Source organism: Vigna unguiculata, chromosome 9 (assembly GCF_004118075.2).
Source record: "Vigna unguiculata cultivar IT97K-499-35 chromosome 9, ASM411807v1, whole genome shotgun sequence".
Lineage (NCBI taxonomy): Eukaryota > Viridiplantae > Streptophyta > Magnoliopsida > Fabales > Fabaceae > Vigna > Vigna unguiculata.
Window position 1 is genome coordinate 37,696,970 of NC_040287.1, and position 15,058 is coordinate 37,712,027.

At 36.7% G+C, this 15,058-nt stretch overlaps 2 protein-coding genes across 2 annotated transcripts; both read left to right on the forward strand.

Annotated features, from left to right (window-relative positions):
* Positions 1-1,624: 1,624 nt before the first annotated feature.
* Positions 1,625-11,241, forward strand: LOC114163152 (DDB1- and CUL4-associated factor homolog 1). Its single transcript, XM_028047280.1, has 14 exons — positions 1,625-2,057; positions 2,326-2,407; positions 2,514-2,630; positions 2,727-2,908; positions 3,088-3,949; positions 4,081-4,178; positions 4,278-4,701; positions 4,867-5,463; positions 5,538-5,720; positions 5,864-6,430; positions 6,640-6,750; positions 8,157-8,275; positions 8,401-9,979; positions 10,277-11,241. The coding sequence occupies exons 1-14, from the start codon at positions 1,876-1,878 to the stop codon at positions 10,979-10,981; spliced, it is 5,808 nt and encodes a 1,935-aa protein (XP_027903081.1). The 5' UTR covers positions 1,625-1,875; the 3' UTR covers positions 10,982-11,241.
* Positions 11,242-12,126: 885 nt separating this feature from the next.
* Positions 12,127-13,719, forward strand: LOC114164598 (acetylglutamate kinase, chloroplastic). Its single transcript, XM_028049323.1, has one exon. The coding sequence runs from the start codon at positions 12,243-12,245 to the stop codon at positions 13,284-13,286; it is 1,044 nt and encodes a 347-aa protein (XP_027905124.1). The 5' UTR covers positions 12,127-12,242; the 3' UTR covers positions 13,287-13,719.
* Positions 13,720-15,058: the final 1,339 nt, after the last annotated feature.

Here is a 15,058-nt window from a genome sequence, read left to right on the forward strand (position 1 = left end):
TTTTGTTATATTTTAAATAAAGAATGTTGCTTAATTACTTGACAATGAACTCTTTATTGGAATCGTACTTTACTTTTGCATATTGATTTATTACTCATTCATAAGAACAATAATATAGTTTTAATTTATTCAATTAAATTACTTTCTGTCGCTGGTTCTGAAAAAAAAATAGACAATCCTCTGTCAACATTTATAAGAAATTGGTGAAAAGGATAAATTAAATTTTAGGTCTTTTTTTTTATTACTATTTAGGTAGTTTCATATTTTGTTTTAAACTTAACGTTAGAGCATGATCTAACTTTATATCCTTACTAAACAAGTTTTTGTCCCACCATCATAAAAACTACCATATTAGTAGTCACGATCAAACATGTAATTTTTTTTATTATATAACTATAACAATTACTAAACATTAAAATATGTTTATAACTCTTTTTTATACTTGTTTTATTATACTTTTTCTCTTATGTTCTGTAACTATTTTCCATTGTACTAATAACAATTATATCAAAATTTTTATTTGTATATATTGTTTTTTACTATAAAAGAATGTGGGCCTAATGTCATAAAAGTATTCTGTAACTATTTTTTGTTTGTATTATTTTATTGTTTTTTTTATTCATAAGCACAATCAATTTTAGTAATTTTATGATATTAAAAAATTTCTCACAATATTTTGTAATTATCTTTAGGAAAAATTACAAGTGTTTCATTGTATAATTATAATATTATAAAAAATAATAAAAATATTTTTACAATTTATATACACAATTTTTCATAAATTTAATGTAAATTTGAATAATATTTATTATTTTTAATAATAATTATAACACTTTTTTTTTATTATGATAAAAACGTTAAGAGATATTCGCGTGTTCCAGTAATAATAATTACAGCAGTATATCAAGTGAGTTTATTTCTTTTTTATATGGAAATATTTATTTTTATAAACGAAGTGGTTTATTCAATCAACTTATTTTAAAAATATGTTTTTTTAATTAAATAATTATTTTTTCTTTTTAACTTAAGTATGTCCGTTTGACTTAATCCACTGATAATTTTTTTCTCCTTAAAAAATCTTCTTGTTAGACTTACCAATTATTCCTGCATGAATCTTGCCCACTTTTCTATTTTAGTTTTCTTTTTAAACAAAAATGCAGTTTCCTGTGAGACATTAATTTTGCAATATATTTTTATTTTTATTTTCTGTAGACGAAAAAACTGATCTTAAATAAATAAATAAATAAACTACATTTAAGTTGTGTAAAAATATACCAAAAACCTCTTGACTTAAAAGAATTTATCTTAAAAATACTAAAATTTCACAAATAATTTATACCTGTGTCCTTTAAGTTTTAATATTCAACTTTAACTTAGAATTAGAAGGTACTTTAAGTTAAAAAAAAAAAAAAAACTGGACAAATGTACCTGATATTAAATTAAATTCAATGGAAATTGGTCTAAAATCTAAATTTAGAAGAAAAAATGCATATAATTTGGGCTGGTTTTCATGTTGGATATGGGCCTCGAAGGAAATGGGCTTAGTAGAGTGGGTAAGGGTAGGTTTAAAGTAGCGGGTCGGATATCTCCGGAAGCTTCTGATCCATCATCGCGTAGGTGTTGGCGTTGGTTTGTGCGGTGCCCTTTCCCACTGTCTCTCTTTCTTTCTCTTTTTTTTCTTTCTTCTTCATTTATTCTTCTCTCTCGCTCGCTCTCACCTCTGCAACTGAAACAAACCGCATACGCTCATAACCCTACCTTGTAATATACACACTATTCATATTAAATTCATAATACAAAACAAAAAAGGAACCATATCACATATATCATCATCATCATCATATATAATAAGATTATCCTCTCTCAGTGTCGCTGATGGAGGATCAAGGGAATCAAGCGCCACCGCCGCACGATGAAGAGGAGGATTCTAAGAAGGAAGAAGATGAATTGGTTACGAAGGTTAACAAACTCATGGAGAAGATCACTTCTGCGCCTGATAACCCTAACGCCACCGTTCTCCACGCCCTTGCATCTATTCTCGAAACGCAAGAGTCGAGGTATATTTGTTATTCTTGTTATTTTTTTATTCAATGAATTTATTTTCTTCACATGTTCAAACTTCACGAACGCGCTAGTATTTGATTCCTCTTGGAATAATTTCTTAGGTGTTGATTTGTGTTTGTATGATTGTCAATTTTATATCATTTACATGCTTAGTGTAGGTTTAGGTTTCGAATTATGTAACTATCACTTCTTCTTGGTTAGTTTTTATTTTTCTATTTCCTTCTAGTGTGTATGGGTAATTTATTTATTTTTACAATGTAGATACATGGATGAGAATGGCCATTCTTCCTCCAGTACTGCCCGTGCCGCGCATGTCATTGGTCGTCTTGGCGGTTTAATTCGGGTAAATTCTCATTCAGTTGTGGCTGTTAATTCGGGTATATAGCTTCTTAAGCTAATGTATTGTATTAATTATTGTGATTGTATTTTTGCTCTTCCGTCCTTTGCAGGAAAATGATGAGTTTTTTGAGTTGATATCTTCAAAGTTTCTGTCAGAAACAAGATACTCAACTTCTGTTCAAGCTGCTGCTGGAAGACTTCTCCTATGCTGTTCCCTGACATGGATTGTAAGATTGTCTTCGTTTATTTATGTTTGTCTTTGTTAATTCTTTTAACGATGTCCATGTGTTATTGAATTGATCTGATGGACTGTAAATGAACAGTATCCTCATGTTTTTGAAGAACCGGTCATGGAAAACATAAAAAATTGGGTGATGGATGATAACACTGGGCTGTCTTCTGAAGAGCAGAATCTGAAGCATAGCTCAGGAGGGAGAAGGGAGGCATCAGACTCTGAAATGTTGAAAACCTATTCTACTGGACTCCTTGCTGTTTGTTTGGTTGGGTATGCTACTATGCTCTGCTCATTCTGTAGGCTTTTTTAAGTTATTTTGCTTTGATGTTTGACTTAATTATGGTCTTTAACTGTTGCCTCCAGTTGATGCTTTAACTGTTCAATCTTGCTTGTCTCTATTTTAACTATCATTTTTTCTGATTTTGTGAATGACATTGGATTGATTGTAGTGGAGGTCAAATTGTCGAAGATGTATTGACATCAGGCTTGTCAGCTAAGCTTATGCGATATCTTCGTTTACGTGTTCTGGGAGAGACAAGTAGCAACCAGAAAGATGTTTCTCATATCACAGAGAGTAGGCATGCATCTGCAAATACTTCAGGCAGAGCTAGAGATGATGGTCGTGGCAGATTTCGCCAGCTCCTTGAACCAAATCATTTGGATGATACTAGGATGATTGATGAGAGCTCTTTAGATGATGTAAGTCTTGAAAGGGCTCCAGACAGAAGCATTAGTGGACAAACACTTCAAGAAGGATCTTGGATAGAAGGTGAACCACCTGATGGGCTTGGTGAAGGTGTTGATGTCCAGGAGGTAGATTCTGATGGGGAGGATAGATGGCGTTACAGAGATATACGTGATGGAAGGATAAAATACAGTGATCATGATGACAATGTTAGAGATGACTCTTCAAGGCGGCGTTCAAACCGTGGATGGGGAAGATCTAAAGGGAAAGGAAGGGTCACTGAAGGGACTGTAGAGAGTGATTCCATTTTATCATCTCCTGGTTCCGGTAGTAGATTAGTACAGGGTCGGAGAGATAGAAGTCTAATGAGGAATGCTGATGTTAGGAGGGTGGCTGAGTCTAAGAAGATCCTTGGCAGGACCTCTTTGGAGTCTTCTGGTTTTGAAAGAGATGACCACGATGATTGTTTCCATGAATGCCGAATTGGAAATAAAGATATAACTGATCTTGTCCGGAAAGCAGTTCAAGCTGCTGAAGCTGAAGCTAGATCAGCCAATGCACCTGAAGAAGCTGTCAAAGCAGCTGGTGATGCTGCTGCTGACCTGGTTAAAAGTGCAGCTTCAGAGGTATGCTCTGGGTCATCCATTTTTCCTTTGAAAACCAAAAATTGTACTTTGTGCTTATTTATATGTTTGTTTATGAATACTTCATAGTTTAATCTCAATGCTAAAATAGTTTACTTTGCATTTATATTCAGGAATATAAATCCTCAAACGATGAAGAAGCAGCTTTTTTGGCTGCTTCTAAAGCTGCATCAACTGTTATTGATGCTGCAAGTGCAGTTGAAGTTTCGAGGTATGTTAGAATGTATTTACCAGTACCTTAAGATCTGATTACATACACGAACGCATATGAAGAGTAGTTTTTTTAATACTATATTTTTGTTTGGTGCAGGAGTTCTATTGGCAACAATACTGTAACAGAGACTGAGAGTGGCAAAGAAACAGAAACTAATGAGGATGTGGAAGAATACTTCATTCCAGATACTCAATCACTCGCACAGTTGAGGGAAAAATATTGCATTCAGTGTCTTGAGTTACTTGGAGAATATGTAGAAGTGCTTGGCCCTGTGTTGCACGAGAAGGGAGTTGATGTGTGTCTTGCACTTCTACAGCAGAATTCTAAACATCGGGAGCCATCGAAGGTTGCTTTACTGTTGCCCGATGTCATGAAGCTAATCTGTGCTTTGGCTGCACATAGGAAATTTGCTGCACTTTTTGTGGACCGAGACGGCATGGAAAAGCTTCTTGCTGTCCCTAGAATGGCACAGACTTTCTTTGGTCTTTCTTCTTGTCTATTCACTATTGGCTCTCTTCAGGTATTCTTGTTTTTTTAGTAGTCATAGTTGTGAATTGAGACTCCCAGTAATGTTTTTATGCCCTCTCCCTCTCTCTTGTCTCTCTCTCTCTCTCCCTCTCTCTCTCACACACACACAGAGACACAGAACACTGCGTCATTTCCTGACCCTAGATGTTTATTTCAGGTTATAATGGAAAGGGTCTGTGCTTCAAAAGTGGTTTATCACGTTGTTGAGTTAGCTCTCCAACTTCTTGAATGCAATCAAGATCAAGCTCGTAAGAATGCAGCATTGTTTTTTGCTGCTTCGTTTGTCTTCAGAGCTGTTCTCGATGCCTTTGATTCCCTAGATGGATTACAGAAATTACTTGGCCTTCTAAATGATGCTGCATCTGTAAGATCAGGAATAAATTCTGGAGCCTTGAGTTTATCTAACTCAGGATCACTTCGAAATGAGCGATCGCCTGCAGAAGTGCTGACATCATCTGAAAAGCAGATAGCCTATCACACTTGTGTTGCTTTGAGGCAATATTTCAGGGCCCATCTCCTTGTGTTAGTGGACTCCATTCGTCCTAACAAGAGCAATCGTAGTGCTGCTAGAAATAATCCAAGTGCAAGGGCAGTGTACAAGCCCCTTGATATTAGTAATGAGGCAATGGATGGAGTATTCCTACAATTACAAAAAGACCGGAAGCTAGGTCCTGCATTTGTTAGAACACGTTGGCTAGCAGTTGAGAAGTTCTTGGCATCTAATGGACATGTTACCATGTTGGAATTATGTCAGGTATGATATAGTTATTGTACACTTGTCCTGTATCTTGCAATTTATTTATTTATCATTTTCTTGGTTGTTTGTAGGCCCCACCTGTGGAGCGATATCTGCATGATCTGCTTCAGTATGCTTTGGGTGTTCTGCACATTGTTACATTGGTACCTAGCAGTCGTAAGATGATTGTAAATGTAACTTTAAGCAACAATCGTGTTGGTATTGCGGTAATTTTGGATGCTGCAAATATAGCTAGTAATCATGTGGACCCAGAGGTAAGTTTTTTCTGGTTGCAATTCTAGTGCTCATTGCCCTAATTTCAGCCGGTGGTGAGAGTTTTTTAGGATTTTGATAGACATACTGGATATCCCAATATATGGTCTCTTAACTTTTGTTTGCAAAATCTTCTCCATTTCAGATAATTCAACCAGCACTAAATGTTTTAGTCAATCTTGTTTGCCCTCCTCCTTCAATAAGCAATAAACCGGCTATGGTTGCACAAGGTCAGCAGTTGCCATCCTCCCAGACGTCTAATGGTCCTCCCTCAGAGGCTAGAGATAGAAATGCTGAACGAAGTGTTTCAGATCGAGGTGTTCACTCTACTAGCCAGATTGATCCTAGGGAGAGGAATGGGGAGTCCAATGCCATAGATCGAGGCAGTGCTGCAAGCTTAAGTACACAGGCTGTTGGTAGTACTCCACAGACTCCAGTTGCTTCTGCAACTTCTGGATTGGTTGGTGACCGAAGAATATCTTTGGGTGTGGGAGCAGGTTGTGCAGGCCTTGCTGCACAATTGGAACAAGGATATCGTCAGGCGAGAGAGACTGTCCGATCTAATAATGGTATAAAGGTTCTTCTCCATCTCCTCCAACCACGGATATATTCACCTCCTGCTGCGCTGGACTGTCTTCGTGCTCTAGCATGTCGAGTCCTGCTTGGATTAGCCAGAGATGATACAATTGCACACATATTGACAAAGCTTCAGGTGGACACCTATAACTGATTTTTATTAAACTGAGTCATCAAAAACTGTACTTGTCAGTATCATTTGGAAGTTGAGATAAATCTGCTTCAACTTTATTCTTTTGCACCAGTTTAAATTATCTTCTGACGACTGATGACTTCAGAAAAAGAAAGTACATATTGTCAAATGTTCTAATCAAATATCGTGTTTTATTTGTTTGGGTGTTCTAGGTTGGGAAAAAGCTGTCAGAACTGATTCGGGATTCTGGTAGCCAAACTCCTGGAACGGAGCAGGGTAGGTGGCAAGCTGAACTTTCCCAGGCTGCCATTGAGCTTATTGGGGTGAGACGCATTTCCAGTCTTTGCGAATGCATTAGTTTGTTAACTGTTTCTCATTGGCATCTCTTTAATTTACTTGATTTCTTTATCGGTCTATCTAAATAAGAAATTTCAGCTTTAAGATTGTCCAGACAAAAAGTGCATCTGGGGAGAGCATGACAAGAGATATTTTCAGACATGTTTAAGATCTGAATTTATTCAATCTAACTCATCCATGTGTGCTTGTTTGGCAAAATTTTGGTATTAGAATTAATTCAAAGAATCTTTGGCATCTATGTAGGATGTAGTTACAAAATTGTGTATCTGCTTGTTTGTTTGCGACCAATATTTTGTGAGTGTGGGAGGTCATGCACAAATGCGAGCGTTTTCTTTATTTGGTTGATTGTTTCTCTGGAAATCATAGGGTAGCAAATATAGTTTCATAGTACTGGACCTAAATGTTTCAAGTATTCGACTTTTGGGTTGTGTTTGTATTTTTAATTTTTGGTTTTGATTTGTTTGTGTTTTGTAATTCTGGGTTTTGACTGTTGGCCACAAAAGTGTTGCGAAGTGAATATCTATTTTTCACTATTGGACCTCAAAAATTTTTGAATCATGATACGAATTGGGATTTCAGTTTTGAAAATTGAAAACTTAAGCCACAAATCTGATATACACTAAAATGTTTAGTGCCATAAAATTAAGGCTTCTGGGTATATGCTGGAGAATTACTATATTAGTGTATAAAGCCCATTGGATGACTTAAACGAGATTTATGTTTTTGTTTGCCATTGAGTATCAATTTGAACTATTTTATACTCTTTAGAAGAAAAAATAAAGTATGTAATTTTTTTTTTCACTTTTTGATTCATAATATAAAATTTTTTATTTACAAGCTTGGTAGAGATGAAGTTGGTGTTAGTTTATGTTTTGTCACATTGGACATTTTGTTTTGGTAATTTGCTTGTGATTCAAGACAACTTTAACGTTTCTTTATTGATAATCAAAGCTTAATGAACATCAGTTCAATGCCTGGTTGGGTGAGAATAATTAAAGAATTTATTATTGTTATTTCTTATCTTAAATTTTCAAATTTTCTCTTGAAAGCAATTGAGCTCATAAGTTTCTTAGGGAAAGCTGATCCTATTTCATGCTTCATATCAATTGCAGAGGTCATTTTCTCATTGAGTAGTGAAATGTATTGGAAATATTTACATTAGGACTTTAAGTATTAGCTGACTGTCACACTTGCACGCTATCTGAACGGGTGGTTTATTATCTAATAAAGTTGCTTTCTGAGAACAAAGTGAATTAGATCTACTTTGCTGTTTAATATGCTCTTTTGCCATGATGTTACTAGAATATAAACAAATAAAATATGAGCTGTATGAAGGGCTGCTTTTGATACTGCTGTTGTAATTGTTTTTTAGATTGTGACCAATTCAGGCCGTGCAAGTACATTAGCTGCTACTGATGCAGCTACTCCTACATTAAGGCGCATAGAAAGAGCAGCTATTGCTGCTGCTACTCCTATTACTTACCATTCAAGGTTTTTGTCCTCTCTCAAATTTTATCATTCTGGATTTTCCTATTCCGGTGCTACCTCCTCCCCTCCCTTTTGGGAGAACTCTTCTCTGATTGCTAATGACTTCCGTGTTATGTTTTCTTGTGCAGGGAACTTTTGCTTTTAATTCATGAACACCTACAGGCATCTGGGTTGGCACAAACTGCTTCTATGTTGCTTAAAGAGGCACAGGTTACTCCTTTGCCATCATTGGTTCCTCCCTCTTCTCTTGCACAGCAGCCCACAACACAGGAAGCTTCTTCAACACATATTCAGTGGCCCTCTGGTCGTACTCCGTCTGGATTTCTCTCTAACAAATTAAAGTTTAATGCAAAGGATGAGGATGCCGTCTTGAAAAGTGATTCTGTCTCTGCAAAGAAGAAATCACTAACTTTCTCGTCATCTTTTCATTCAAGACTCCAACTTCTTGACTCTCAGCAATCATCTGTAAGGAAATTATCAAATACTGCTAAAGAATCTTCAGAAACTAGTGGAGTAGAGACTGGATCGGAATATTCAGTGAAACATAACATTGATACTGGTTCTCAGTTTAAGACTCCAATAGCTTTGCCAGCAAAACGGAAGTTGTCTGATTTGAAGGACATTTCAATGTTTTCTTCATCTGGAAAAAGATTAAATGTTGGGGATCAAGGAGTCCGCTCTCCTATTTGTTCAAGTGCAATTCGTAAAAGCGGCCTGCAGCCTGATGCAGTTGGACTTTTCACCCCAACTTGTAACCTGAAAAATCAACATAGCCGTTGTATGGGTGACTTGGACGAGAATCAGTGCAGTATATCAAATCTAGGTCAGATGACACCATCCTCCCAAGTTTTAAACGACCTTCAGCCCAGCAACCCTGAGCGTGTAACATTAGATTCTCTAGTGGTTCAGTATTTGAAGCATCAACATCGGCAATGTCCAGCTCCTATTACAACACTTCCTCCATTGTCACTTCTGCACCCGCATGTCTGTCCTGAACCAAAGCGAAGCCTTGACGCGCCTTCTAATGTGACCGCTAGGCTTGGTACGCGCGAGTTTAAATATATGTATGGTGGAGTACATGGGAATCGCAGGGATCGTCAATTTGTTTACAGTCGGTTTAGGCCTTGGCGCACATGTCGGGATGATGCTGGTGCCTTGTTAACATGCATTACATTTGTTGGCGATTCGTCTCATATTGCTGTTGGAAGCCATAACGGGGAGCTGAAATTTTTTGAATCCAACAACAGTAATGTAGTAGAGAGCTACACAGGTCATCAGGCTCCTTTGACTCTTGTTCAGTCTTTTGTTTCAGGCGAGACCCAGCTATTACTTTCTTCAAGCTCCCAAGATGTTAGATTGTGGGACGCAACTTCAATTTTAGGTGGTCCTAGCCATTCATTTGAAGGATGCAGGGCAGCCAGGTTTAGCAATTCTGGGAATGTTTTTGCAGCCCTGTCATCAGAATCTTCTCGGCGGGAGATCCTCTTGTATGATATCCAAACATGTCACTTAGAGTCGAAGTTGACAGATACATTTGCAGCCTCTACAGGGCGAGGTCACGTTTATTCTTTAATCCATTTTAACCCTTCTGACTCAATGCTGCTTTGGAATGGTGTCTTGTGGGATCGACGTGTCTCTGGTCCTGTTCATCGCTTTGATCAGTTTACAGATTATGGTGGTGGAGGCTTTCATCCTGCTGGCAACGAGGTATGCATAATCTTACATCCGTTTAAACAATAGAATTTTGAAACATGGATCAGACAAAGCACCATATTATTCTATTATAAATAATGGGAATTGTAACTTTGGAAGAAAATTATCTTAAATTGACTACTAGTGAAAAGTAAAATAAAAAAGGCATATGCAAAATGTGGGTATACTACTTTCTCATAAGTCTGTATGGAAGTCGATGAAGGGATGTGTAAAGCTTTGAATATTTTCAACTTTTTTGAAGAAAGGTTGTGATTCTTTTTTAATGTTTGTAAATAAATGTTCTTGGACCAGGTTATTATAAACTCTGAAGTCTGGGATCTGCGCAAGTTCAGATTGCTACGCAGTGTGCCTTCATTGGATCAAACATCAATAACATTCAATGCGCGTGGTGATGTAATGTATGCTATCTTAAGGAGAAATCTTGAGGATGTAATGTCAGCAGTCCACACTCGACGCGTCAAGCATCCTCTTTTTTCAGCTTTCCGCACAGTGGATGCAGTTAATTATTCTGACATTGCAACTATCCCTGTGGATCGCTGTGTTCTTGATTTTGCAACTGAGCCTACAGACTCATTTGTTGGGCTGATTACCATGGATGATCAGGATGAGATGTATGCTTCTGCCAGAATATATGAAATTGGTCGTCGGAGGCCAACGGATGATGATTCTGATCCTGATGATGCTGAAAGTGAGGAGGAAGATGAGGATGACGACGATGATGATGGGGATGTTGATCCTCTTTTAGGCCCTGGTCTTGGTGGGGATAGTGGCAGTGATGCTGATGATATGAGCAATGATGACGAGGAGGATGATAGTGTGAGTGATCTTGATGAAGATGAGGATGGGGATTTTATTTTGGATGATGTAGACTTTGATGGTGGACCTGGCATATTGGAGATTGTGACAGAAGGTGACGAAGATGATGATGATAGTCAGGTACTTGAATCCTTAAGTAGTGATGATGAGGATTTTGTGGGTAATGGCTTTGGGTATTAATTTTTAATCGAGGATAAGCTGTAATTATTTTCTTTCTTCATTATATTCATTTTTGAGCGAAATGTCAATTATTTTTGCTCAAAATTTTGCTGGTATCTTTAACCTTTATGTCAAGCGAATTTATTATGCCGGAAGGTTTAGAAGTGCAGTTGTATATAATAATTGTTACAAACCGCAGTTCTACCGAGAGCCACTTTGTGGTCCTCCCTCCTATGATCTAATAGAGGAAGAAGGAAGAGTCTACCCCTTAACTGTATTTATCAATCATCTTCATTTGTGTTCTACTTTTTCCCACCAAAAAGAAAGACTATACTTAACAACGGGAGTTTGCATCACATCTGAATCTTAACAGCGACAAAATCAGACTAGGTTTTTTTTTTTTTTTTCTGATTTTTATTGTTTCCATATAACTTCATATTTAAATAAATTAAAAAAACTGTGGTTAACTAAATTTTTACTTTAATTACAATTTACTAGTCTAAAATAAGAGGTTAGGTGTATGTGTAGTGAAGTATGGCTTAAAATATCAGTGCACATGAAGTTAAATAAAAAATATATATAACAAAAATATAATCCAAATGGAGTTTTTTTTTTTTTGGTAAATAGTCACATAGTATAGGTGAAGTTTCATTATATATACTTCCCTTGTTTTCCCATCTAGTTTCATTTGCTAAGAAAGGATGATGCTGTTGCAGACTATTCACGAACGTGAAAAAAAACACATACCTTTGGTTAAAACTTGAATTTTAACTCTTATTTTATTTTATTTTTAAATGTCATGTGTAAAGTTACTTTCTGTGAAAGCGTACCTCTAATCGATACAGCCAAAATGGTGATACGATAGCATATATATATATATATATATATGGTATTATAATCTACATTATTTAAATTTCATTAGTTAACTTCTTTTGATGTGTTTTTAATAAATAAACAAATTATTAATAAAATAAGTAATTAAATAATTGTTTTATTTTAAAATGATTATTAAATAATTTTTATTTTAAAATAACTGTCACATACTTTTTTAATACTATCTTACGAAAACTATACATAGTTTTAAATTATATTATTATCGTATTTTTAATTAATAACTCAAAAAAATTATAGTATTTTAGTGTCATAACACAACACGTTTTCAAGAAGTGCGCGTGTATTCACTGTATCCTGAAACAACAATAGCCGTCGAAGTCCAAAACCCTTCACTCTGCAACTCTCGCTTCACTAACTATCACTTCACTCGTAGTCTGCTTGTGAGACAATGATGATGGCAGGGACATCCAAAACCCTAACAAATATTTTCCCCTCTTTCCCAATCACAACGAAACCCCAAAACCCACTCACCACAAACACCAATAACCCATCTTTCCCTTCCTCTCGCCTCCGCCACCGTGCCATCTACGCGGTTGCCAACCCGGTTCAACCTCCACAATTAGCCACCGACTCAACCACTCCGGGTCAGTACCGAGTCGACGTGCTCTCTGAATCGCTCCCCTTCATTCAGAAATTTCGCGGCAAGACCATAGTCGTCAAGTACGGTGGCGCTGCCATGAAGTCCCCGGAGCTTCAGGCTTCCGTAATCAACGACCTGGTCCTCTTATCCTGCGTGGGCCTCCGTCCCGTCATGGTGCACGGCGGCGGCCCCGAGATCAACACCTGGCTTGGACGCCTTAACATCCCCGCTGTCTTCCGCGACGGCCTCCGCGTCACCGACGCCGATACCATGGAGATCGTCTCCATGGTCCTCGTCGGCAAGGTCAACAAAACCCTCGTCTCCCTCATCAACAAGGCCGGGGCCACCGCCGTGGGTCTCTCGGGCCTCGATGGCCGCCTCCTCACCGCCCGCCCCAGCCCCAGGGCCGCCGATCTAGGATTCGTCGGCGAGGTCGCCAGAGTCGACCCCGCCGTCCTCCGCTCCCTCATCGACACCAACCACATCCCAGTCGTCACCTCCGTTGCCGCCGATGAGTCCGGACAGCCCTACAACATTAATGCCGACACCGTCGCTGGAGAACTGGCTGCAGCACTCGGCGCGGAGAAGCTGATTCTGCTGACCGACGTGGCGGGGATCCTGGAGGATCGCAACGATCCCAACAGCTTGGTGAAGAAGATTGACATAAAAGGAGTGAAGAAAATGGTTGAAGAGGGAAAAGTTGGAGGTGGAATGATACCTAAGGTTAATTGTTGCGTGAGATCACTGGCACAAGGGGTCACCACTGCGAGTATCATTGATGGTAGGGTTCCTCACTCTTTGTTGCTCGAGATTTTAACTGATGAAGGTGCTGGAACTATGATAACTGGCTAACTCTATTTATGCATTTTCTTCTTATTTTGTTTCAATCCTCTCTTTTTCTCAATCCCCTATGAACTACCTTCAGTTGAGGTGCATTGCAGCATTTGTTTTGTTAGATTCTTGATTTTTTAAGTGCGTCTAATGTAGAATTGAATTGAATATAAGGTAGTTGATCAATCATAGCATGCAGAGTCATTAGCCATCTCTGAATGGTCAATTATTTAAGAGATTTCATGGATCATTTCCATGAGGCACACAAATTGGGTTATTAATTCCAATAAACTTGGGAGCTAGTATCACCCCAAGGATAGGGTTATGGATAATGATTTTTTCTTTAGTTCTGCATTACAAGAAGCCTTTGGCTAGGGTACCAAAGTTTGATTAATGGATTCTGCAATTTGATTATGAACATTTTATATCACTACCGCTTGGCTTGCTTGGTTTGTGTCCATTGTTATTGTCACTCACATCCACTTTCATCTCATGATGATCATTTTTTACAATGCTGTGATGCATAATCATCATAATAAAATGCCTGCAGATTTTTTTTTTTGAATTGGTCCCTTTTTGTTTGGAGAACTAGCCTTTGTAATGTGATGAAAGCAAACGGAAGGTTTATTTTGTTAGCACAGATTCGTTTAATGCCTAAATTTGCAATTGATATCATGAAGAGGCAAGGAAAAAAAATCAACATAACTTATACTCAACTGAGAGTTTGTTAGAGATATTAAGCAATGTGTGATTACTTATCAAATGCAATGTTCTGGAAGTCAATGATTCACTCAATCTATAATTCACATCTGGCACTAGAGATTACAATTACTAGTACTTTTTACAGATTTTAACTTTTGCATGTGTTGGGACTATGGGATTGAAATAAGCTATGTTAGATTTTGTGGAAGTCTAGGTTAACATGCTTTATCATCTCAGGATTGAACTAATTTGTGGCTTTGGAGTATTTTGCAACCCTGTTCTTACTAAGGACATTTTCTTTTAGAATAGGAAAATTATTTTTTGACAGTTTTGACAATGTCGTCTTAACATCACCTCATTTGATAAAAGAGAGGTTTGATGTGACTTACCTCATTTGATAAAATCATTTGATACAAGAGAGGTCTGATGTAGTTTGAAAAGAGAAGAGAAAATTTTGGTGTGGTTTGAAAAGAAAACTTTGTCAAATTGTAAAAAAAAAAAAAAGTGTCAAAAAGTATATCCTGGAGAATTACCCACATAAATATTCACCTTGAAAGCATATGTTCAGCTACATATTGTTATTACTCACATAAATATTCACCTTAAAGCATATGTTCAACTACATATTGTGTGACATGTGATTGAAAGGATAATAAGACTTCATGGCTACTAAAATTCATGTGATTTACATAATCAATTTTTATATACATAATCCCAAAGAACATTAAAGAATAATTAAAAAATATAATTATAATAACAGAGCTTGTGTAAGTGATTTCTTTTTATGTATAGAGTAAATTAAAATTACTTGCATTTTTTTTTTATCTTTTTTTCTTTATATAAGTATATTAAATTAAACTATAAAGGAATCATCATTAAAATATTTTACGTAATCTATAATAATATATAAAAGGGATTTTTCTTTTTGTGTTCACATTTAAAAATATTAATTTTATCCTTTAAATATAATAATTTATTAAATTTTTAAAAATTGATGGGTATTTTTACAAGCTTTTTATAAAATTAGTTATATTTGTTTTTTCTTTTCTTCTTTATTTATTAATGGTTATTATTTGTATGTTATGATATAT

Coding starts and splice junctions, on each gene's coding strand:
- LOC114163152 (XM_028047280.1), top strand. CDS start 1,876: ATGGAGGATCAAGGGAATCAAGCGCCACCGCCGCACGATGAAGAGGAG. Junction 4,702..4,866: donor TCACTATTGGCTCTCTTCAG/GTATTCTTGTTT, acceptor TGTTTATTTCAG/GTTATAATGGAAAGGGTCTG. Junction 5,464..5,537: donor CCATGTTGGAATTATGTCAG/GTATGATATAGT, acceptor GGTTGTTTGTAG/GCCCCACCTGTGGAGCGATA.
- LOC114164598 (XM_028049323.1), top strand. CDS start 12,243: ATGATGATGGCAGGGACATCCAAAACCCTAACAAATATTTTCCCCTCT.